This window comes from Lampris incognitus, chromosome 20 (genome assembly GCF_029633865.1).
Source record: "Lampris incognitus isolate fLamInc1 chromosome 20, fLamInc1.hap2, whole genome shotgun sequence".
Classification (NCBI taxonomy): Eukaryota; Metazoa; Chordata; class Actinopteri; order Lampriformes; family Lampridae; genus Lampris; species Lampris incognitus.
This window is the reverse complement of record NC_079230.1, coordinates 2337586-2363187: the sequence shown is the minus strand read 5'-3', so window position 1 is coordinate 2363187 and position 25602 is coordinate 2337586. Positions and strand designations below refer to the sequence as shown.

At 46.2% G+C, this 25602-nt stretch overlaps 1 protein-coding gene across 1 annotated transcript in view; it reads right to left on the bottom strand.

The window, feature by feature from the left end:
* Window positions 1–1685: 1685 nt before the first annotated feature.
* cnga1b (cyclic nucleotide gated channel subunit alpha 1b) overlaps window positions 1686–25602 on the bottom strand; it is a 43462-nt gene continuing 19545 nt past the window's right edge. Inside the window, exons 9-16 of the mRNA XM_056300785.1 lie at window positions 15833–16007; window positions 10924–11060; window positions 10591–10763; window positions 9397–9522; window positions 4843–4995; window positions 3723–3954; window positions 2487–2662; window positions 1686–1919 (exon numbers count right to left, since the gene is read on the bottom strand). Of these exons, the coding sequence (XP_056156760.1) occupies window positions 1686–1919; window positions 2487–2662; window positions 3723–3954; window positions 4843–4995; window positions 9397–9522; window positions 10591–10763; window positions 10924–11060; window positions 15833–16007 (1406 nt within the window). The remainder of the gene's footprint in view (window positions 1920–2486; window positions 2663–3722; window positions 3955–4842; window positions 4996–9396; window positions 9523–10590; window positions 10764–10923; window positions 11061–15832; window positions 16008–25602) is intronic.

The window sequence follows — 25602 nt, the reverse complement described above, 5'->3', positions numbered from 1 at the left end:
CCACGTGACGAGCGGGGTGCAGGAGCGGCGGGTTATCCCGCTCGGCCACCGGAGCGGCCCCGTGTCAGAACTTTTTACACTTTTTAACTGCAACCTATAAAAATACAGTGAAAAACATTTTAGGGGAAAAATAGAAAATTACAAAACTGAAAACAACCGGGTTGTATAAGTGTGTACACCCTTTTATAATTGGGGGGTGTGGTTGTGTTCAGAATTAACCAATCACATTCAAGCTGGTGTTAAATAGTAGTTAATAAACACCTGCCACCAATTAAAGTGACCGTGATTAACCCCAAATAAGTGCAGCTGTTCCTGGAGGACTATCCTGACATCTTCTGGGTGGGCTGTGCAGTGCAGCAGTGGCCGGAGATGAAGAACTCATTTTGTCATCATCACGAAAACCTGCCGTTCTAACAGGGGTGTGCAGACGTTTTATAGCTGCTGCTGTATACAGACACTGCATCATGCACAGACTTTTAAAATAAGGGAACGTGCTCTGTATAAAATGTCTTTATTGCAGGGCAGGGTGCTGAGGTGTTTTTTTTGCTGAACTTAAATTATTCGCCCACATTTTTCTAGCGTGCATTTACATCATGAAAGGTCTCCTGTTAGTGGCTGGAGCTGACTTGACAGAGGGTCAAACAGACGGAAGGAAAAGAATTCTTATTCGAGACATCATACGGAAACACAGGACAAACTATGGCAGGAAGATAAAGCGTCTAGTTTTATGCACAGGTGGTTTTTAAAAACTAAATCCAGACAAGCCAGTCTCTGACAGTCCCATATATCAGCACAACACACTCCGTTCATCAGAAGCTTGAAGACATGTCTTTATCCGGGGGCAAACTGATCAGCAGAGGTTTGGAAAACTGAAATGTCAGTGGGTGACCGCTAAGGATGACCTCGACATGACCTTTACCAGACCTCTACATGACCTCGACATGAACCGTGGAGTGATCTGCACTACCTGGCTATGGTGCTGCCCGGGGTCAGGTTGATGGGACAGATAGTGACTAACGTGTCAGAGCAACATGGAAGTCACATGTCCATCCGTCCATCCGTTATCCAAGCCGCTTATCCCAACGGGGGTCGCGGGATGCTGGAGCCTATCCCAGCAGTCGTTGGGCGGCAGGCGGGGAGCCACCCTGGACAGGCCGCCAGGCCATCACAGGGCCCACACACACACACACACACACACACACACACTTAAGTACGGCCGATTCACCTGACCTACATGTCTTCGGACTGTGGGATAACATTACTGGAGACACAAAACTGATCCCAGCTCCTTATCCTGAGTCATGAGCACTAGTGTGATGTCATTAAAGACAGGCTGACACATCAGCAGCTGAAACTCTCTGGTGTGTTACTGATCTTTTCCTGACGAGGGCCCTGAAGGCCTGGACTGATGCTCTAAAAACAGGCTTTTTTCCCCAGTAAGCTTCAAATATTGACAAATTAAAATCAATGTTTTATAAATTCAACAAAATGAAAAAAAACATTCACTATAATGCAAATCACATTCTGTCTGTCTGTCTTCCTCTTCTCGTCTCACTTTAACTCTCTCGCTTTTTAAACGCCTTGACTGAAACGAGAGTGAATTACGCCCCGTCTCCGTAGCAAACAATCTGGCTAACCCTGCTCTTAAAACAAGCACCCCCTACTCCCTCTCCGTTTACTGTATTCTACTTCTTCTCTTCCTCCTTTGTCGTTTCAGTTTCGGGGGGCGGGGCCTCGACAGGAAGTATGGGAGGAGCAAATTTCTTCTCCAGTTTAGTGAGCCTGTGTTTGAGTTTGCTCTGAGTGGCTTCGTGTTGGGCTAACAGCCTAGCGTAGCGCGTCTGCAGGACGTCCAGGGTGCCGGTCATCCTGTCCACCTTCTCCTCCATGTCTTTAGGGTCGGGACCCTGCGCTGCCACCTACAGGTCAAACAAAGTCAATTTCACCTTTAGTCCTCCAGGGAGGATCAGTTAGACGACAAAAAGTCAGACAAACAGAGACAGACAGACAGACAGACAGACAGACAGACAGACAGAAACAGAGAGACAGACAGACAAACAGCACAAACAAACATTGAAAATTTGCCCATGTGACATGTTCCATATCTGTTCTGATTCTGTTCTTATTGCTAAACTTTGCTGAAAGCATCACAGCATTCTAACCTGCTGCTTGTCTTGATGCTCAATAGTCCAGGTAAGGACACCACAGGAAGGAGAATCAGTTCATCTGGACACAGCGTTTACTGAGAAATGTCTACTGACCGCCTGATGACGTCAGGATCTAGGATCGTGTCTGTCCTGTCTTTCCTTGGTCACAGTCCCCCCCTCCTGCAGACTTATGCCTCTCGTGTGCATGTGAGGTCTATTTTCTCTGCAGGGCCCCACTGAGCGGAGCTGGTTTTGGGTGCGGGGTCCCGCTCTGCGTTATCTATGTTGTTACATTATACGCATTACGTCTCTTCTCTCTGTGTAAAAATCCACACACACCTCCAGGTCCAGCAGTCCATCTTTCATCAAAATCTGCCGCCCCTTCTCCTCCAGCATGGCTTTAGCATCTGGATACTCTGTTAGCGCCTCCATCAGGTCATCTTTAGAAAGACAGAACAGGTCGGAGTAACCAATACTCCTGATGTTAGCGGTCCTTCTATTTCCAGCCTTACTTCCTGTTCAAAGAGAGGACAGAAGAGCACAGGAGTACATTGAGAAGGGAGATATACTCAGTGTCAAACAAATGACCAAAATGAGAAAATCAAAGATGTGTTGACTTAAATGACATTCTTTTCATTATTCATTAACACCTTGCGTGTCCAACAGCTTGTGTCAGGTGACCAGTTTGGACACCAGTATGTATTAATATTAATACTAATGAGGAATGGCAACGTGAAGACAGCATCCTCAGACAGCTGGAGGCAGAAAGTTCAACACAAAGTAAAACAATTGAAAAATAACAAAAAAGGACAGTTAGCAGGCGTGGTGGTCTATTTCATTGCCTAACAACATGGGGATCGCCGGTTCGAATCCCCATGTTACCTCTGGCTTGGTCGGGTGTCCCTACACACACAATTGGATGTGTCTGCAGGTGGGAAGCCAGATGTGAGTATGTGTCCTGGTCACTACACTAGAGCCTCCTCTGGTCGGTCGGGGCGGCTGTGCGGGGGAGCTGGGGGGAATAGCGTGATCCTCCCACGCGCTACATCCCCCTGGTGAAACTCCTCACTGTCAGGTGAAAAGAAGCGGCTGGTGACTCCACATGTATGGGAGGATACATGTGGTAGTCTGCAGCCCTCCCCGGATCAGCAGAGGGGGTGGAGCAGAGACCAGGACGGCTCGGAAGAGTGGCGTAATTGGCCAAGTACAATTGGGGAGAAAAGTCCAAAAAAAAGGACAGTTAATGAACCTTTCTTCATCTCAGGAAAATTCACCCAACACCTTTTTCAGCCCTGCTCCCCTTCACATTGACCAGTATAATCACTGACTCCTACTGGGAGCTGACCAGTACAACCAGTCTAACACAAACACAGTCTCATCTTGGTTTTCGTTCATTACTAAGGCCCTGACTGAAACCCCTCTGTACGCTACGGGTTTTAATACTGAAGAAAGCGAAAGCGTTTTGTATTCGCGCTCCCACATAACGTCAGCAGAAAAACATTAAACAGATGAAGGCTTTATCATTTTAAACAAGTTTTACATTTTAATCAGAAGTTTAAAAAAAAACGGGTTCACCTTTAATAGCCAGAATACTGATCTCGCCAAAGTAGCTTCCATCACTCAGAACCACGAACTGTTTGATTCCGTCATCGGCGACCACGGCGAGCTTCCCCTCCTTGATGATGTACATCTCCCTGCCAATGTCTCCTTTCTTACAGATGTAGTCTCCTGGACTGTAGACCTGCGGCTGCAGCTTCAGCACCAGCTCCACCAACAGACCTGCCTCACAGTCCGCAAAGATACGAACCTGAGAGGAGGAGAATAACACAGAATGAACCAAAACCACGTCTTTAGCATCCTCAGTAATCCTCCTCCCAACTAACAGCTTTTGTTAACTGCGGGCTAACCACGTAGCTTCTGTAATGATACTCATCCATGGTCATGACACTAGAGCAGACACATGAAAGGAGCTCTGTGTGTGTGTGTGTGTGTGTGTGTGTGTGTGTGTGTGTGTGTGTGTGTGTGTGTGTGTGTGTGTGTGTGTGTGTGTGTGTGTGGCTGTGAAAGGGGTATGTGTGATGTGTCTAGTGCAGCAGTGTGTAGTTGGAGGGAAGGTGCATGTGTTCTTCCAACCTGCTTGCAACCCTCCTGTCTTTACTTGCTGCCGCTGGCTAGCCCTTGTGGCGAACAGGGAAGCATCCTAGCATGTAAGCCTTCCCTTGCCAGTACATAGCGTCTCTTTTACCAAGACTCCTGCCAGGCCTCACATGGTAACTGGGGTTTGGCGGCCCCAGGCTAACTTGGCAGGGGATCTCCAAGCAGCAGTGGGCCCAAGATATACGGTGTGCAGGCCCACCCTGGTGGACATGCCCTGGCACCTATCAACCACTGCCCCACTGCCTTGTGGGTGAGTCTGGGGAGACAAAGGCTAAGGGAGCTTACTCCAACAGAAAAGCAAGCTGTGGTGGCACACTTTGAGGTGGTCTCTGAAAAACTGGATTTCCAGCAGCCTCCTACAGTTGTGTGGAGGTGCAGGTCGTCTAGGTGTCCCCCTTACCATCATAACCATCTACTCTACAATCAAGTCAGTGGCGTTGGGAGAAGCATACCACCCATGCTACTTTAAAAACCATCTCTGCGCAGGTATCTTCTTCTGCTATCTGAGTGCCCGACCTCAAGAAGCAAGTGTGTGTACCTTCTTCAGTGTCTCCAGGTGGACGTTGATCGCTATCTCTGCTCTGAGTTTGTCAGGAAGGAACTTCAGCACCTCTCGCTCATCCACCGCCTTCTTATTAGTCCACAGGTAATCAAACCACTTAATGACCCGCTTCTCCAAGTCTGTAGTCACCTGGCGAGAGACACACACATAGAGACAGACAGAGAGAGACAAAGAGAGTGAGAAACAGAAAGAGAGAGAGACCTTTAACCAATCCTGTAAAGGTTCAATTTTTCATTCGCATTAAAATAACAGTAGTATTAACACAGATAGTCCTATACATATTGAACAACAATCCCGATACACAGTGAAAACAAAGATACAGACCTTCCCTTTTTCACAAGTTAAGAAGAAGCAGTTGGTTTGCTATGGTGCACAGAACATCTCCATGTCCCCAAACACAAACAAATTCTTCCAAGTTTGAAATCATTTTGAAAAACATGAACTCAATTTTCAGCCGAGCAACCACTAGAGCCCTGAACATGAGTGTAGCATCTGTGGACCCTGTGCCTTTCATTTTGTTTCCTCTGTTAAGCCAAATGCTAATTTTAGCCTGACCCATCAAAAAATTAACCAAGGTGACACGTCTGCACTGTGCTGCCATGTACCTCGGACCAAAGACAAACAGGCTGTCTTCGAGAACCTCTCCTAAACCTCTGAGCCACTGCTGCAGTACAGAGAAAAGAGGGCTCAACCTGGGACAGAGCCATAAGTGCTGTAGAGTTTCCTCATCATTACAGAAAGAGCAGTGGCTCCCTGCTCTAGGATCTATATGTGCCACATGTCCGTTCGTAGCCACAGCCCCATGTACCACCCTCCACTGTAGAACCATGTACCACCCTCCACTGTAGATCCATGTACCACCCTCCACTCTAGATCCATGTACCACCCTCCACTGTAGATCCATGTACCACCCTCCACTGTAGATCCGCAGTGCATTTCTCTATGGGGTGGTTTGTACAGGGACCTCCAGATGCCTTTGGGAGATGAACCTGGCGTCAACACACTCAACCACTTCGACTCCTGTACACTGGCTAGTGATGTTCTGTTAAGAACCTTTACAGTGACTGTGTACAAGGCCTTCTTTGACGAGGCCTTCTTCTGGACGACCAACTGTCGTTTGCTGCAAACGTTGCATCGGTTTCTCGCTCCTGCAGATTTCTCCTCTATAACATCAGGATTCACTCATTCCTCACTAACGAGACGGCACAGGTGCTCATCCAGGCTCTGGTCATCTCCCGGCTGGACTACGGCAACCCCCTCCTTGGTGGCGCCTGGCATCGACCATCAGACCTCTGGAGCTTGTTCAGAAAGCTGCAGCTCGTCTGGTGTTCAACCACCCTAAGTTCTCCCACACACCTCCCCTTCTCATGTCCCTACACTGGCTCCCAGGAGCTGCTCACATCCAGTTTAAGACTCTGGTGCTAGCCTACAGGGCAGTGAAAGGAACAGCTCCTTCCTATCTCCAGGCCATGGTCAAGCCCTACACCCCCGCCCGACCACTTCGCTCTGCTGCCTCGGGACGCCTGGTTGCCCCGTCGCTCAGAGGCCCCTGCTGCTGATCAACCCGGTCACGGATCTGTTCTGTCCTGGCCCCACAGTGGTGGAATGACTCCCCACTGATGTCAGGACAGCGGAGTCACTGCCCATCTTTCGGCTAAGGTTGAAAACTCACCTCTTCAAGAACTACTACCCTGTTACTTGTTCTTAGCACTTATTGTATTCACTCATTAAAAAAACAAATCTCTTTCTTGCACTTTTACTTTAGCACTGGTTTTGCTATTAGATGCTTGTTTAGAGAGAAGATGCACTTATGACCTCTGATGACGAGTAGTTCTCCTGATTTCCTATGTTAAATGCATTTATTGTAATTTGCTTTGGATAAAAGCGTCGGCTAAATTACTGTACTGTAATGTTCTTGAGAAGTCCTTTAGTTCTGGTGTTTAGTTCTGGTGTTCCTTCCTCCTGCTCCTCCACTGCAGCACGGATGGACAAAGATGGAAAAACAGGTCCCACAACTGGCTGATCCTCTCCACACTCTGCTCCTGGTGCCTCTCTGAAGAAACCAGGAAGTGCACTGATCACCTGCTCCAACAACCTCTCCATTTGACAAAGAGATTTAAAACCAGTCTCTTGGCTCAAAATATCAGCCGTTTTCCACTGTCCCCCTTATCTGAGACAAGCTATCTTAGTAAGACCAGCTCTTGTGAGGGGTCTCCATACACGGACGGAGCTGTGCATTCTGCAGTATATCAGCAGGTTATAGAACAGGGATTCCTCCCCTACACTGCCATAGATCTGGGACCAGTCTCTCTTGGTGTATTATACCCCTTCACACTGGCCAAAAAACCCGCTTATGTCCGCCTTTGGTCAATGTAAAAAGGCGGATGTTAGCGGGTTTTTTTGGCCAGTGTGAAAGGGGTATAAGACTGTTCACCAAGCTCGGAGGACAGCCTGATGGAAAATGTTGTAGAAAGGTGTCATAGTGAACTCCATGCCAGTTAGGTCCAGAAGGAACAAGTGCTTGTCATAGTTCTGGTTCATAATCCTACAAAGCAACACAGATGCTGTTTCACTCTAAAGCTGTTTTTTATGATGTAATAGTCGCTGCACAGTTTGAAGGCCAAAAGCTGTGATACGACTGCGGAGGGCAACCAGGACAACACTGGTAGGAACAATACAGGAGATTTGGTCCAGTGAAAGCCTCCCCAGAAGAAGTTCACCAGCCTCTTCTGTACTTCTCTTATGAGCATGTCCGGAGGTTCTACAACTGGAAACCAGTGCCAGAACATCGAGGCAATACAGTTACAAACAATCAAGACTCTGCCCCTAAAGGACAACTGAGGCTGGATCCAAGTCCATCTAGACAATCGGGCACTGATCTTTTTCAACTAAACCCTCCCAGTTTTTGCTCAGATAGTGGTCACTGCCCAGAAAGTTGCTGGTAGTCCATCAAGTCCGATGATGACATCCCTCCTCATTAACGGTGTGTTCTTTGATCACTGTAGAGTCCGATTCTTGATCCACAAGTTTTATTGCACGTTGGGCATATGAAGTCTGAGTCGGGGGGGGGGTCAGTTGTGTGTCTCCTTATTCTTTACTGTTGTTTTTCTAGTTCCTCTCCATTTCCAGCTGTTCTGTACCTCTGTGGCAGATCTCCCGCCAGTTGGAACGGTTGATGGCAGCTTGCTCCATCTCAAAGGGTCGATACAACATCCCTTCAGCGATGTTTTCAACTGGTCTTTGTATCCCTTCTTCTGAAAACCTGCGGACCGGCAGCCCAGATGAAGAAGTCCATAATGGACTTGACGTGGCATTCTTGAGGCATCCTGATGACATGCCCAAGCCAGCGCAGTTGGTGTTCAGTGACTGTGGCTTCTATGCTCTTGCAGTTTGTTCCAGCAAGAATCTCAGCATCGGGAACATGGTCACGCCACAGGATCCCCATGATTTGCTGCAGATCCCTAATGTGGAACCACTCCAGCAACCTTAGGTGGCAGCTGTATATGACCCAGGCTTCATAACTGTATGTGAGAGTTGTGATGCAGACGGCTTTGTAAATGGCAATTCTGGTGTGTAGGTGGAGGTGTTTGTTTTTGGAAGACCTTATGTCGGAGTTTGCCGAAGGCTACAGAGGCTTGTTTGATTCTATTGTGAATTTCCTGATCAGTGTTGCAGCCCTCAGAAAGGATGCTGCCCTGGTATTTGAAAGATGGAGCTATTGAGAGTGGTTGGTGCTCTATAGTGAAGACAGGCATAGTGGGTGGGGGGCTGGACCTCCATTGGCATAACACCTCAGTCTTGGTGGTGTTGACTGATAGACCCAGCCTGCTGTAGGCGTTCACAACTGCAGGTTTGCAGGACTTCTGATGTGTGAGCTACAAGAGCAGTCGACTTGGTGCTTGCCTGGAACCTTTGAATGTTGAAGAGGTTTCCATCTAGCCTAAAGTTTATTGTGATCCCACTACTGCCTTCCAGATCTTTATGAAAAAGCTTTGTGACACATAGATTCTGTTCCTTCGTGTCAAAAGGCGCCAGTTGAGGTGGTTCGGGCATCTGATTAGGATGCCTCCTGGGCGCCTTCCCTTGGAGGTTTTCTGGGCATGACCCACTGGGAGGAGACCCCGGGGTAGACCCAGAACTCGCTGGAGGGACTATATGTCCAATCTGGCCTGGGAACACTTTGGGATCCCCCAGGAGGAGCTGGAGGGCATTGCTGGGGAGAGGGACATCTGGAGTGCCCTACTTAGCTTGCTGCCACCGCGACCCGACCCCGGAGAAGTGGCTGAAGATGAATAAATGAATGATTGTAACTAATGAAGTTTCATGATGGAAGCCCACATACAGTAAACCCTTGTTCCCCATTTCATACCTAAACCTCGTGGTGTTGAACCCGTGTCAAACCTGAGTCATGACCAGGAAAAGATGCAGGTCAGATGACCCGTGTAGACCCATTCAGACCAATATAAAACATGAGTTCTTCCCAGCCATTTCATCGGTATGAAAAGGGAAAGAGGTGACAAGTGAACCAACCTTTCGGAAGCTCATGTACTGTTTGATGGCGTCAATGCGGGCCTGGAAGTCGGCCCTGGCAGCGTTCATGTTGGTGATCATAGAGCCAACATTACCGACAATTGTAGCAAAGATTAACACACCAACCTGAAAGACAGAAAAAATGTGAGAATAGAAGAGGAGACAGTTTGAGTCCAGATGTTGTCTACCATTAGTTGTGTCATAATGCTGATACTGTGGTCGTAGTACATACTTTATAGAAAATATTCTTAGAATATCCATCCATCCATCCATTGTCTTAACCACTTATCCTGCTCTCAGGGTCGCAGGGATGCTGGAGTCTATTCCAGTAGTCATTGGGCGGCAGGCGGGGAGACACCCTGGACAGGCCGCCGGGCCATCACAGGGCTGACTACCCCGGGGTTGAACCCAGGACCTTCTTGCTGTGAGGCGACCGTACTAATCATTGCGCCACCGTGCCGCAATTCTTAGAATACTAGATTATAATGTTCATAGTGTGGAAAAACATGGTACACCGAAAGTGTCAGAATGTATATGCCATTCACATTGAAAAATCTAAAATGAATTGACTGGACACTATCCCAGAAGAAATTGGCGACTTTGTCTGCTTACCATGGAGATACAGAAGACAGTTTTCCAGCCAGCGGAAATTTCTCAACCAGGATGGTGAATATTGACATGACCGCAAATCAGAAGATTTTTCAAATGTACGTTTGTTCTACGAGGCTTGTTCTGAGTGATTATGATAAGCCGTATGTACCACTGAATACTAGCATACTGTAGTGAATTCGGGGGGCAGCCAGGAACCACCGCAGCCAGGATGCCAACCTGGGTCTCCCACACCACAAGCAAAAACGTTAACCAGTTAACTAAAGGGTCCGACCTATTAGCCAAGAGCTAGTGAGTCTATTCATCTGTGATCGTTACAATATTTTATGTCTTCACACATAAAAACTCAGAAAGTGGTGACTTTGCGTGGTTACAATGGAGATATAGATAAGTATGTAAACAGTATGTAGAACTGTTGGTATGCACAATATATTATTACTTTGTAGTGTGCAGTATTTGGGCACAGCCAATGACTGATATTACACAGTATGTAGTAGTTTCCTTAAGCATACAATCCTAAGTTTGTTGAGATCTCATTCCAAACACCAAGTTATTTTGTGACATCACCCAGGATGCCACACCCACCAGGAAATCAGTGACCACAAAGAAGTACTCGGAGTTCTCCACAGGCGGTGGTGTTTCGCCGATGGTGGTGAGGGTCAGCGTGGACCAGTACATACTGTAGGCATACTTCCTGACCAGACGACCAAACTCTGGATCCGTTGGGTCAGGATACACAAACCTGTCTGACCCAAAACCTGAGAACAGAGAAAAGAAAAAAGAAAAGAAAAGAAACTTATATTTATCCATGTTGGGACTGGAACCTGGAGATGCGGTGACTTTGTGTTGTCATGTTAAAGACTGCAACGGGTCAGAGATGCATTTTAGAGTTCAAAAGGCTTTGAGGCAGCAGATTACCGATGGCTTTGGAGAAGGAAAAGTACAGACATGCATTCCAGTGGATGATGATGACAATGTACATGACAAGGTTGGAGATCCGCAGCAGGTTGGGGTAGTTTGTCCGAGTCTCTGTCCGCTGGAAAAACTCCAACATCCTGCAACAGTACACAACAGAAATGAATAGAAGACAATAGAATAATAATCTCTGATTTTACTAAATGTAAAACACATGTATGACAAACTAAGTGTGTGACTGCATGTGTATGGGCAAAAAACTGCCCATGGGTATTTATATGCGTGCATATAAATAAATGTAATAAATGTGTGTGTGTGTGTGTGATGTGTGTTTCAGACAAGGTGATGTGATGCATCTATTACAGTGGTGCAGTAGTTAGAGGAAAGATGCATGCTTGCTTCCCGCCTGCCTTTCTAACCTCTCGCTTCCAGCTTGCTGCCGCTGGCTAGCTCTTGTGGTGAACAAGGGAGCAACCCAGTGTGTAAGCCTTCCCCCACCAGTACATAGCCTCTCCTTCGCCAAGACCTCTGCCAGGCCTCCTCGTGGCCACACACAGTAACTGGGCATGTTGCAGCCTCGGGAAACCTTAGTACAGGATATCAGAGCTGCAGTGATCACCAGACGCTGTTCATGGCAAACCACTGCCACGCTGCTTTGTGGGAACTCTATCGAGACAAAGGCTAGGGGCGCACACCCCAAGAGAAAAGCAACATGTTTGGCGGCATACATTAGGTGGTTCTTTGACAGTCTGGAGTTCCCGGCAGCCTCCTGTGGTCATGATGGGTGACTGGTCGTTGTGGGTATAAGCCCTTGCCACCAGGACCAACCTGTCATGGCAAAGACAGTGCTAATGAGGACAGCGCCCCCCTGTGGCATTCTAAAAACTTCCTTGCGTAGTTCTCCAGCTCTGATCATGATGTAAAATATCTGACCTTACATCTGATTGAAGTCTGGTGACGTTGGGGTGTCTGGCGATAGGAGCAGGGTAGAATGGCCTAAGAGCTCCTAGCCAGAGTCCTGCACATCAGCGGCATGGGGTATATGGTCGCCAGCAGCTGGGATTGAGTGGCAGCTGCTTTTGGCAGACCCGTGTGACTGAGCAGCCCTATCTAGGGACCACACTGCTCACCTCAATTGGGGAGGGGCCTAGAAAGGGTGGGTTAAAAATTGTCCACTCACCCAACCACCTCCTGGGTAGGTTATCGCGCCTACCAGGAATTCCGTTCTGCGGTAAAAAGAAAATGATCCCATTGAAATTGGCAACATGGAATGTTAGGACTCTCCTTACTAATGATGGCAACAGACCCCATCAAAAGACTGCACTGACTGCTGAGGAACTGAGATGCAACAACGTGGACATTGCTGCTCTCAGTGAAAACAGGCTCCTGGGTGAAGGCTCCCTGAGAGAGGAAGGAGGAGGGTACACCTTTTTCTGGAGAGGCTATCCCCCTGGTGGACAACATCAGCATGGTGTTGGACTGGCAATCAAGAACAGCATTCTACCCAGCCTCACTGAAACACCCACCAGACTAAGAGAGGCTAATGACCCGCCGTATCCCTGTAGCAAGGCACACTATGCCACTCTTAAGTGCATATGCGCCAACACTAACATCTGACAATGGTGTGAAGGACAGCTTCTACCAGCGACTAGATGAGGCCCTACATCGTATCCCAAAAAAGGACAAGATCTTTCTTCTGGGAGATTTGAATGCTGGGGTAGGAAAGAACAATGGCATATGGAGTGGAGTATTGGGGAGGCATGGGGTTGGTCAAGTTAATGCAAATGATGGTCTGAGGCTGGTAACACTTTGTGCAAAGGATGACCTTACCATTATAAACACACTGTTTCAGCAGAAGACCAAATACAAAACATCCTGGATGCACTCACAATCTAAACACTGGCACCTGATTGATTATATAATAATTACTGACACCTTTGATGTCTTGCTGACCCGGACCATGAGAGGTGCAGAATGCTGGATGGATCATGACCAAACTCCACCTCAAAGTGCACCCCTCAAAGCGTCTCAAGAATTCCATAAAAAAGTAATTGAACTGTGCTAAATTGAAGTCAGCTCGAGCACAGAATGAGTTCCATCGCTCTGTAGGTACGATGGCACTAGAGTTTGAGACCATTCTGAGTTCTGACAATTCCATGGATCAGAAATGGACCTCCTTAAACTCACTGCTACATCAAGCTGCAGTCGACTCTATAGGGTACAGAGCCAGAAAACATCAAGACTGGTTTGACGAGAACTCTGACACCGTCACATCCCTGCATGAAACAATGTGTAGGGCACACAGGGCTACTCTCAACTGCCCCACATCCACCATCTTTCGGCAGCAGTGGCAAATAGCATGAGGTACAAACAACCTTGCGCACTCTGCAAAATACATGGTGGATGAACAAAGCTCATGAGATTCAATCATATGCTGACAGAAATGATATGCACAACTTACACAATTCTATAAAGACTATATACATATGGCCCTAGTAACTGCTCTATCACAACCTTAAAATCAGAGGACGGACTGACAACTCGCACAGACCAAAAGCGGATCCTGGCAAGGTGGGCTGAACATTTTGAAGTCCTACTTAACCAGCACTCACCAACTGACCAATCCATCCTGGAAGAGCTGCCAATTCATCCGCCCATCTCAGACCTTGACCACTCGCCAACTTTTCAAGAAGTACTTATAGCCATCAACTCCCTCAAGAACAATAAGTCCCCTGGCAGTGATGGTATCTGAGCAGAACTCCTAAAACTAGGAGGATACTTGTGCACCAGAATGATCTATCAGCTTATCCTGCAGGCCTTGTTCCTAGACAATGGAGGGATGTTAAAATTGTCACCCTGTACAAAAACAGGGTGACAAGTCCATCTGCAACAACAGTCATGGCATATCCCTGCTAGCTGTTGCAGGCAAGGTCCTAGCAAAGGTCCTGCTATGCAGGATGGTGAAGCACTTGACAGAACATCTGCTGCCAGAGTCACAGTGTGGTTTCAGGAAGAACAGGAGTACGGTGGATATGATTTTCACTGTAAGACAGCTACAAGAAAAGTGCCACGAACAACATCACGACATTTTCATGGGTTTTGTCAACCTCTCCAAAGCTTTTGACTGTGAATCGAGAGCTACTTTGGAAAATCCTGAGAAAGTTTGACTGTCCGAGCAAATTTGTGAACATTCTGTCACAGTTCCATGTAGGGATGGTGGCACGGGTGGCCATAGGAGGACAGGAATCAGCACCCTTTAATGTATCCACTGGAGTGAGGCAGGGGTGTGTGCTGGCACTGGTACTCTTCAACATTTTCTTCCTTTGAGTCAAAGCTTTTTCATAATGATCTGGAAGGCAGTAGTAGGATCACAACAGACTTTAGGCTAGATGGAAACCCCTTCAACATTCAAAGGTTCCAAGCAACCACCAAGTTGTCAGCAGTGCAGGTCCTTGAACTGCAGTATGCTGGTGACTGTGCTCATGTAGCTCACACACCAGAAGACCTGCAAACCATCCTTGCCACAGTCGAGTCACTAAACCTCGAGTCCGAGTCGAGTCTCGAGTCCCCAGTGTTTGAGTCCGAGTCAAGTTCCCATTACCTGAGTCCAAGTCCGAGTCATCAAGGTTGAGTCTGAGTCGAGTTCCAAGATAGGCTCCAGTGCTCCACTCTGGCAGTGTAAAAAAGCTATTGATCACCGCATTCGGTGATCAATGTTACGGTATTAATATAGCTATCAATATCTTATGCCAAATTATTAGGGCCTGTTACAAAAAACTAACAAAACAAAACAAAAGTCTTTATCAATTAACAAGTCCGAGTCCGAATGCAGGCAATGCTCGAGTCCAAATCTGAGTCCAAGTCATCAGCGCTCAAGTCCAAGTCGAGTCACGAGTCCTGAAAATCAGGACTCGAGTCCTGGACTCGAGTACTACAACACTGGACTGAGGTGTTATGCCAATGGAGGTCCTGCCCCCGACCCACTATGCCTGTCTTCACTATAGAACACCAACCACTCTCAGTGGCTCCATCTTTCAAATACCTGGGCAGCATCCTTTCTGAGAGCTGCAACAATGATCAGGAAATTCATAATAGAATCAAACAAGCCTCTGCAGCCTTCGGCAAACTCTGATGTAGGGCCTTCCAAAACAAACACCTCCACCTGCACACCAAAATTGCCATTTACAACGCCATCTGCATCACAACTCTCCTATATACAGCTATGAAGTCTGGATCACATACAGCCGCCACCTACGGTTGCTGGAGTGGTTCCACATAAGGTGTCTGCAGCGACTCATGGGGACCACGTGGCATGAAATTGTTCCCTATGCCGAGATTCTTAGGACAAACTGCAAGAGTACAGAAGCCACAGTCACTGAACACCAGCTGCGCTGGCTTGGGCATGTCATCAGGATGCCTCAAGAACGCCTGCCACGTCAAGTCCTGTATGGATAGCTTCACCTGGGCCGCCGGTCCGCAGGTGGTCAGAAGAAGCGATACCGAGACCAGCTAAAAACATCACTGAAGAAATGTTGTATCGACCCCTTGAGACTGGAGCAAGCTGCCATCAACCGTTCCAACTGGCGGGAGATCTGCCACAAAGGTACAGAACAGCTGGAAATGGAGAGGAACTAGAAAAACAACAGTAAAGACTAAGGAGACACACAACCATGCCTGCCCCCACTGACTCACACTTCATATGCCCCACGTGCAATAACACTTGTGGGTCAAGAACTGGACTCTACAGTCATCCAAGACCACATCGTTAACCAGGAGGGACGTCATCATCGGACTCGGTGGACTACCAGCAAGCATGTGTGTGTGTGTGTGTTTAAGTTTGTGTGTGTGTGTGTGTGTGTGTGTGAGTGAGAGAGAGAGAGTATCGTGTGTGTGTGTGTGTGGGAGTATTGACCTGTTGAATCTAAACAGTTTATTGAGTCGTATCTCAGGGTAGTTGAATCCAAAATAGGCGTAAAAGACATCAGTGGGAATCATGGAAATCAGATCCAGTTTAAACTGGAAGCTCTGGATGTAGCGATCACGAAGCTTCTTTTCATCCTTCACCAACAGACCCTGTTCAAGATAACCTACAAACACACACACACACACACACACACACACACACACACACACACACGCACACACATAAAGAAACACACTATATGTCTATCTATATATACATACATATATAAATTTAGCACAAAAAGTAAGGAAATGTGTGTTTGGTAGATTATGTCTTTGTTGTAACGATGCTTCTTGGCAGTAAATCTTCTATCAGGCAGCTGATTGTCAGCACCTGGGGAACCAGAAGCTCAAAACAAGAGTCAATAGCAGCAGCAAAATAAGCTGTTTGGCATCGGCAGAGAAGATTTGGCAAATTTTTCATGGGCGCAACCCACATACTCAGCTCTGCTGCTCATCCCACAAATGCATGTTCCTTACACATGTGGCGCCATTTAAAAGGGAAGTAAACAGGCTTTCCAACGCTGTAAGATGTACTGCCCAGAAGCATTGTTACAACAAAGAAATCATCAACCAAACACAAATTTCCTTACTTTCTGTGCTAAGTATAGATAGATAGATAGATAGATAGATAGATAGATAGATAGATAGATAGATAGATAGATAGATAGATAGATAGATATAGATATATAGATCTATATATAAATATATATATACAACAACAAAAAAGAAAACACGACACTGAACAGGGAACCACAGTAGCCGCTGTGTCCAGCGTGCCGCCATCTTGGGGAAAAAAAAGACAATAAAATTGAATTGAATTGAATATAGATAGATAGATAGATAGATAGATAGATAGATAGATAGATAGATAGATAGATAGATAGATAGATAGATAGATAGATAGATAGATAGATAGATAGATAGATAGATAGATAGATAGATAGATAGATAGATAGATAGATAGATAGATAGATAGATAGATAGATAAATATGAGGGCTGAAACACTGCCATGTTGGAGAGGGTACCCAAGGAGGAGAGAGTGGTGATTGGAGCGGACTTCAATGGACATGTTGGTGAAGGGAACAGAGGTGATGAGGAGGTGATGGGAAGGTATGGTGTCAAGGACAGAAATGTGGAAGGACAGATGATGGTGGATTTTGCGAAAAGGATGGAAATGGCTGTGGTGAATACATATTTCAAGAAGAGGGAGGAACACAGGGTGACGTACAAGAGTGGAGGAAAGTGCACAAAGGTGGACTATATCTTATGTAGGAGGCGCAATCTGAAAGGGATTGGAGACTGCAAGGTGGTGACAGGGGAGAACGTAGCTAGGCAGCATTGGATGGTGGTCTGTAGGATGACTTTAGAGGACCAAGATGAGGAAGCGAGTGAAGACACAGCCGAAGATTAAATGGTGGAAGTTGAAGAAGGAAGACTGTTGTGTGGAGTTCAGGCAGGAGGTAAGACAGGCACTGGGTGGTAGTGAAGAGTTGCCAGATGGCTGGAAAACCACAGCAGAAATAGTGAGGGAGACAGCTAGGAAGGTACTTGGTGTGTCATCAGGACAGAGGAAGGAAGACAAGGAGACTTGGTGGTGGAATGAGGAAGTACAGCAAATTATACAGAGGAAGGTTGACAAAGAAGAAGTGGGATAGTCAGAGAGATGAAGAAAGTAGACAGGAGTACAAGGAGATGCAGCGTAAAGTGAAGAGAGAGGAGGAAAAGGCAAAGGAAAAGGCGTATGGTGAGTTGTATGACAGGTTAGACACTAAGGAAGGAGAAAAGGACTTGTGCCGATCGGCTAGACAGAGGGACCAAGCTGGGAAGGATGTGCAGCAGGTTAGGGTGATCAAGGATAGAGATGGAAATGTGCTGACAAGTGAGGAGAGTGTGCTGAGAAGGTGGAAGGAGTACTTTGAGGGGCTGATGAATGAAGAAAATGAGAGAGAGAGAGAGAGAAGGTTGGATGATGTGGGGATAGTGAATCAGGAAGTTCAGTGGATTAGCAAGGAGGAAGTGATGGAAGCTATGAAGAGGATGAAGAGTGGAAAGGCAGCTGGTCCTGATGACATACCTGTGGAGGCATGGAGGTGTTTAGGAGAGATGGCAGTGGGGTTTTAACTAGATTGTTTAATGTTAACCGAAAGGATGGTGGTTAGGAGGCATGGTGGTGCAGTGGTTAGTGCAGTCGCCTCACAGCAAGAAGATCCTGGGTTCGAGCCCCGGGTAGTCCAACCTTGGTGGGCCATCCCGGGTCATCCTCTGTGTGCAGTTTGCATGTTCTCCCCGTGTCTGTGTGGGTTTTCTCCAGGGGCTCTGGTTTCCTCCCACAGTCCAAAGACATGTAGGTCAGGTGAATTGGCTGTACTAAATTGTCCCTTGGTATGAATGTTTGCGTGTGTGTGTCTCGGCCCTGCGATGGCCTGGCGGCCTGTCCAGGGTGTCTCCCTGCCTGCCGCCCAATGACTGCTGGAATAGGCTCCAGCATCCCCGAGACCCCGAGAGCAGGATAAGCGGTTCAGCTAATGGATGGAATTCAGCTAATGGATGTTTAACACATCTTGGAAAGTGAGAGGATACCTGAAGAGTGGAGAAGAAGCATACTGGTACCGATTTTCAAGAACAAGGGCGATGTGCAGAACTGTAGCAACTACAGAGGTATAAAGTTGATCAGCCACAGCATGAAGATATGGGAAAGAGTAATAGAAGCTAGGTTAAGAGGAGGAGAGGTGATGATCAGCAGCAGCAGTATGGTTTCATGCCATGAAAGAGCACCACAGATGTGATGTTTTCTTTGAGAATGTTGATGGAGAAGTATAGAGAAGGACAGAAGGAGTTACATTGTGTCTTTGTAGATTTGGAGAAAGCATATGACAGGGTGCCAAGAGAGGAGGTGTGGTATTGTATGAGGAAGTCAGGTGTTGTAGAGAAGTATGTAGGAGTGGTGCAGGATATGTATGAGGGAAGTGTGACAGTGGTGAGGTGTGTGGTTGTAGTGACAGATGGGTTCAAGGTGGAGGTGGGATTACATCAAGGATCGGCTCTGAGCCCTTTCTTGTTTGCAATGGTGATGGACAGGTTGACGGATGAGATCAGGCAGGAGTCTCCGTGGACTATGATGTTAGTGGATGACATTGTGATCTGTGGTGAGAGTAGGGTGCAGGTGGAGGAGAACCTGGAGAGGTGGAGGTATGCACTGGAGAGAATAGGAATGAATGTCAGGAGGAGCAAGACGGAATACCTATGTGTGAAGGAGAGGGAGGACAGTGGAATGGTGAGAACGCAAGGAGTAGAGGTGACGAAGGCATATGAGTTTAAATACTTGGGGTCAACTGTCCAAAGTAACGGGGAGTGCAGAAGAGAGGTGAAGAAGAGAGTGCAGGCAGGGTTGTTGTTATTTGTCCATCGCAGCAACGAGGACCATCTAGTCATCCTGTGATGGATGACTGATGACTTGCGCAATGATTAAAGTGAGGAAGAGTTGCGTGTCATCAACCCCACTCTCTCGCCTGAGACCACCTACTACCAGTGGCAAGACTAGTAAGACAACTGGCAATGGAGACGGATGCAGATTTTTCCTCAGGGTTTCTTCCCAAAGCCTTTCCCGTAGACGAGTATACCCGCAAGGCAGCGAAGGTTTGAAATCAGAGTTTGCCTTCTCCTAGATGAACTGCCCAACAGGCTAACGAGCTTCGTCTACCTGGGTTTGAAATCAGAGTTGTCCTTCTCCTAGACTGGCTGCCAACCATGGCTAACGAGTCCAATCGACCCACCAGGTTATACCGCTGGGAACCCGGTCGCCCCCGCAGCAGACTTTGTGAAAACAGGAGGTACCACGAGAAGGTGCTGCTGCAGACACATTTGCATAGGAGCGGCCATATGCTAAGGTCCTGATGGATCCGCGGCGATCACTACACCAGGAAGCGAGAGGCACCGCGCCACTTCGCATTCCTTTTGGCAACTAGGACATCTAGCCCAATACTCACCAGGCAGGGTGGAGCGGGTGGAGAAGAGTGTCAGGAGTGATTTGCGACAGAAGGGTACCAGCAAGATGTCTGTGAATGTTCTCATTCAGAGGAGAGGTACCAGCAAGAGTTAAAGGGAAGGTTTACAAGATGGTAGTGAGACCAGCTATGTTGTATAGTTTGGAGACAGTGGTACTGATGAAAAGACAGGAGGTGGAGCTGGAGGTGGCAGAGATGAAGATGATAAGATTTTAACTGGGAGTGATGAAGAAGGACAGGATTACGAACGAGTATATTAGAGGGACAGCTCAGGTTGGACAGTTTGGAGACAAAGCAAGAGAGGCAAGATTGAGATGGTTTGGACATGTGTGGAGGAGAGATGCTGGGTATACTGGGAGAAGGATGCTGAATATGGAGCTGCCAGGGAAGAGGAGAAGAGGAAGGCCAAAGAGGAGGTTTATGGAGGTGGTGAGGGAGGACATGCAGGTGGCTGGTGTGACAGAGGAAGATGCAGAAGACAGGAAGAAATGGAAACAGATGATCCACTGTGGCGCCCCCTAACGGGAGCAGCCGAAAATAGATAGATATCTATATCTATCTATCTATCTATCTATCTATCTATCTATCTATCTATCTATCTATCTATCTAGCTATCTAGCTATCTAACTATCTATCTATCTATCTAAACATATATATAAAATCCAGTAATTTAAATACTTTTTTAATTAGACAGTACAAGCCTGTTTAGTGCTATAAACAATCATCAGCTGTCAATAAAGCTAAACGGCAAAGAACATAACATATATATATATATATATATATATATAAAACTGTCTCGTTGTGTACATCGTGTGTGTGTGTGTATATATATTTACATATAAAACTTTGTTAAAAGAAACACTCAATGGCAGGGAAAGTGCTCAGCGAAATAAGGAGTAAAATAATTCAGTGAGTCAAGTAAATTCTTTATGCGACAGTACAAGCCTGTTTCATCTTGTACTGTCGCATAAAGAATTTACTTGACTCACTGGATTTTACATATATATAAAAGTGATCAATATGGAATTGGGAGCAACACTAGTGGGTCAAAGCATCAGCTACTGGTTGATAGAGCAATCACCCACACCTGGTTTATGGAGTGCTTGGCACTCAAGTAAAGCCAACAGGACACTAATAGCCTTCATCAAGAACTCAATGCGGCAGTGGAAAACAACACTGGAGGCCAACTCAAAGATAATCACACAGGTAACCATCCAATGTGGCTTATACAAAGGTGAGGCACTTATCCCCGCTGCTGTTCTACGTAGGCCTGGAGCCCCTCAGTCAGATCATCACAAAGAGTGGATATGGATACAGGTTCAGAAGTGGAGTTACCATCAGCCACCTCCTATACATAGATGACATCAAGCTGTATGCCAGGAATGAGCGAGACATTGACTCACTGATCCACCTCACCAGGATCCACAGCAACATCGGGATGTCATTCAGATTGGACAAGTGCGGTCAAATGGTGGTAAAAAGAGGAAAGGTGGTGAGCACTGAAGGGGTTGAATTACGAGATGGCAGGATAACAGACATACTGGACAGTTACAAGTACCTGGGTATTCCACAGGCAAATGGGAACCACGAGGAGGTAGCAAGGAGGTCAGCTACAGCCAAACACCTCCAGAGAGTGAGGCAGGTCCTGAGGAGCCAGCTCAATGGGAAGAATAAGCTCCAAGCTGTCAACACATATGACCTACCTGTCATCACATACCCAGCTGGAATAATAAACTGGCCAAAGGAGGAGATAAATCCCACAGATATCAGGGCACGGAAACCCCTCACAATGCATGGAGGGTTCCACCCGAAGTTCAGCAGCCTGAGACTGTACGATAAGTGAAAAGATGGGGGCTGAGGGTTAGTGCGTGTCAGGGCCACTATCCAGGAGGAAATGAGGGACATCCATGAGTACATCAAAAGAGGGAACCCCAGGATGAACTGCTGAGTGAGTACCTCAGGCAGCAGAAGCCCCTCCACGGGATGTACCATCGACAGATAAAAGATGTAGCTGATATCGAGAAATCCTATCAGTGGCTAGAAAAGGCTGGACCGAAAGACAGTACAGAGGCTCTGATTATAGCAGCATAAGAACAGGCACTCAAGACCAGATCGATTGAGGCAGGCAGGGGTCTACCACACCAGACAAGACCCAAGATGCAGGCTGTACAAAGGCACCCTTGAGACAGTCCAGCACCTGGTAGTAGGGTGTAAAATGCTAGCTGGGAAAGTGTACACTGAAAGGCATAACCAATGGCTGGGATAGTGTACAGATGAATGAGAATATTCACAGACATGTACAGGAATATCTGTTCTGAATACAGACTGGAAGTCCCCAAGTCCAAATGAGAGACACCGCCAAAGGTGGTTGAGAATGGCAGGGCTAAGATCCTGTGGACTTGAAGTCCCACTTTTTTGAAGTCCAACTTTAAGCAGGTGCCCGCTAACCTACCAGACATTGTGGTGGTCAACTAGGAACAGAAGACAGCAGTAGTTAGATGTAGCAATCGCGAGTGACAGCAACATCAGGAAGAAAGCATGAGAGGCTAGAGAAATACCAAGGGCTGAAGGAAGAATTAGATCGGATGTGGAAGGTAAAATCCATGGTAGTTCCAGTGGTAATAGGAGCACTAGGGGCTGGACCTTCTCCTGGATCGCCAACTTGTCTTGGTGGAGAAGCTTGCATTTACTAATGATCCCAAGATCTATACCATCTGGAGCTTGGCTCCTAGTAGAGTCACCTAAGCCAGATAGGTCAAGGGGGAGGTTCCAGACGAAGCGCAATCCAACAAAGACCTCAACTCAACGGAACTGGCAGAAGACAATGCCCGTGAAGGCGGATGAAGGCTGCAACAGAGGGTGGTCCCCAATCGTCCAATGGCATGGAGGCACATCGTTTGTAGGGATCTTACTCGACCACAATATTCATTATTCCCATCGGTCACATGACTTTACCGTTGCCGCCATGTTGGATCACAACCTAGCCATGGATATGTGTAGCAACCGTTTGTTTATTCTATGCAACGTGTTCTCGCCGCTTTGTTTTTGCTTGAAATTGGGTTTAAAAGTTAAGAAACGTTAATTCTTACTTCGTAAAATTATTTTCTGCTGCCATTTGTTATCTAGGGAACTTTTTTTTTTTTTTACTTGGTAAGTACCTTGCTGGCTCTGACTTACTAAAAGAAGTTTTGCTCTTTACTTGCTAATTGGGATTCAATCATTTAGGCCTATAATGGCATGTCTAAAGAAATGTTTTGATTCGCTTGAGCGAAAAGCAAAAAACCGATATCGAGAGAAGATAAGCTTAGTTGATGGCATAGATCCATATGTTGTTCCTAAAAAGAACTGCATCACAAGTCTGGCTGAATATCCTACAATAACAATTTTTGTGTGGATGGTTTAAAGAAATATCATTGCTTAAAGCCTCTAATGGGAACATCCTTGTTTGTTGCAGGGTAAGATAACTTGATAAATATTTCATTCTTCTGTACTATGCATTCATTTGAAATGGACCCTGTCCAATAAAGCAGGGGTTAGTTATTGTCCAAACTTAAACAAACTTCACTTTCATTGTTTGTTTTGATATCATTTGCTTTAATTACTAACAAGGAATGTGCAATTCATTTGATACTTCAGATGCCGACTTTAAAAGCTATTCAATTATAATTTCTTATCCTCCTTCTTTCCAGGTACGCCACTCACAAAGAATGAATGAAACAGCCCTCCACCCCAGATGATTTCAAAAAAGGATAGGCAGATATTAGCTGGACCTGGCAGTTGTATGGCCGGCCTTGGTGAGTCATGTACTCATGTTGCAGCTCTCCTCTTTGCCATAGAGGCGACAGTAAGAATCAGGGATTTGAACACATGCACCGAGGAAAAAGCATACTGGATGCTTCCTCTGTCTTTGGAAAAGGTACCCTACAGTACGGTGTCTGAAATAGACTCCACCACCCCTAAATCTAAGAAGAGAAACTTGGACCTTACAGTTGATCAAAGAGGAGAAATACCCAGCCATCTCCCACTACTGCAGCACCTCCTCCAACACGTGATGACATTACACGTTTACTAAAGTCTCAGTGGAAACAAACAGAAACCTTTTATTCTTTCACTGACTGAGTCGTGTTCAGAAAGCTACATCCCACCATCACTGAATAGGTCGATGCCAAAGGTGTTATCAGAACCAAATGGTGAAGAAACATACGCCACGACATACGAACAATTAACTGATCATTGTGGAGAGACTGACCTGAGTGTAACTGATGAGCAAGTTAAATGTGTTGAAGAGCTAATTCAGGAACAGGCAAATCTAAGCTTTGTCTACAAGTCAAGGCAGGACGTATTTCCTCATCAACATTAAAATCCTGCTGTAGGACAAATATCAAGTGCCCTTCTCAAAGCCTCATCAAGAGAATTTGTTACCCTCACTTACATAGTTTCACTACTGAGGCAACAAGATGGGGATGCACCCATGAAACAGTGGCACTTGATGCATATAAAGATATGATGGCTACAAAACATACACATTTTCAAGTAAAGGACTGTGGCTTTGTGATTTCAAAGGATCTACCCTTCATGGGTGTGTCCCCAGACGGACTCACATTGTTCTTGTTGTGGGATTGGTTCATTAGAAATAAAGAGCCCTTTTTGCATACCTGACTCAAACATTGAAGCTGGCCTAAAAAAGAGAAACTTTGCCTTGTTGAGTATAGTGGTGGTATGCAGTTACCAAGACCTCATGCATATTATTACCAGGCACAGAGCCAGATCATCTGTATAAAGAAGCCCGTCTTTGGAGAGTTTGTCTTGTGGACAGAGAAAGATGTATTTACTGAAAGAGTCCTGCCTGATAAAGAGATGTGGAAAACTACTGTTGCTGAAGCATCTTAATTTTTTAAGAACTGCCTACTACCAGAACTTGCAGCTAAGTACTTTACAAGGCAAGTTTGAAACCTAATTTATTCTGTAAGGACTATGCTATTGCACGTATTTGATAAGGCACACGCAACCAAAGCAATTTTATCAACTGTTGTTACACCATTAACATCTTTTGTATTGAAATAGTCTGTTGGAAGGGTAGACTGCAGAATTCTGTATTTACTACGTGCAAGTCCAATCACTCTCAATGCGAATCCTTACAGAGACAATTTTTCTTGTACTCTCCACATCATGTGCAGCAAGTTGTTTCTTCCCTCTAGTAAATGCTGGGATTTTGACTTCTCCATAATAAAAGACAACACTTTCTTCAATATTAAATCCCCTATCTGCAAGAACGACGTCACCTGCAGTAGATTATCCAGCAGTCCACAATGTCCAGTGATGAATTTATCACTGGCTCTTCCACCCCATGAGATGAATGTTATAACTCCTTGTGGAGAAATTCCAGTCTAACATTTTACAGTATTGTGATGCTTATATGTTGAAAATGTTTCTCCACAAAACCTTCACAGCAGTCTGTCACTACAGTCACTTTGGTCCCAAAATGCTGTTGAAACGTAAGTGGTGTTGTTTTCCATATTTCTTCTCTTTCTGGCCATCTAATCAAAAATGAAAACCTAACAAAGGCAATGTCTAGCATCCGTAGGAATATTCTTGATATGGTAGACGTGGATAAATCGAGTCTGTATGCTATATCTTCAGCAGACAGATTAAGCCTCAGTTGCAGTAAAGGACCATGAACCGCTGACATGTTGTCAATAAAGAACTCTGTGT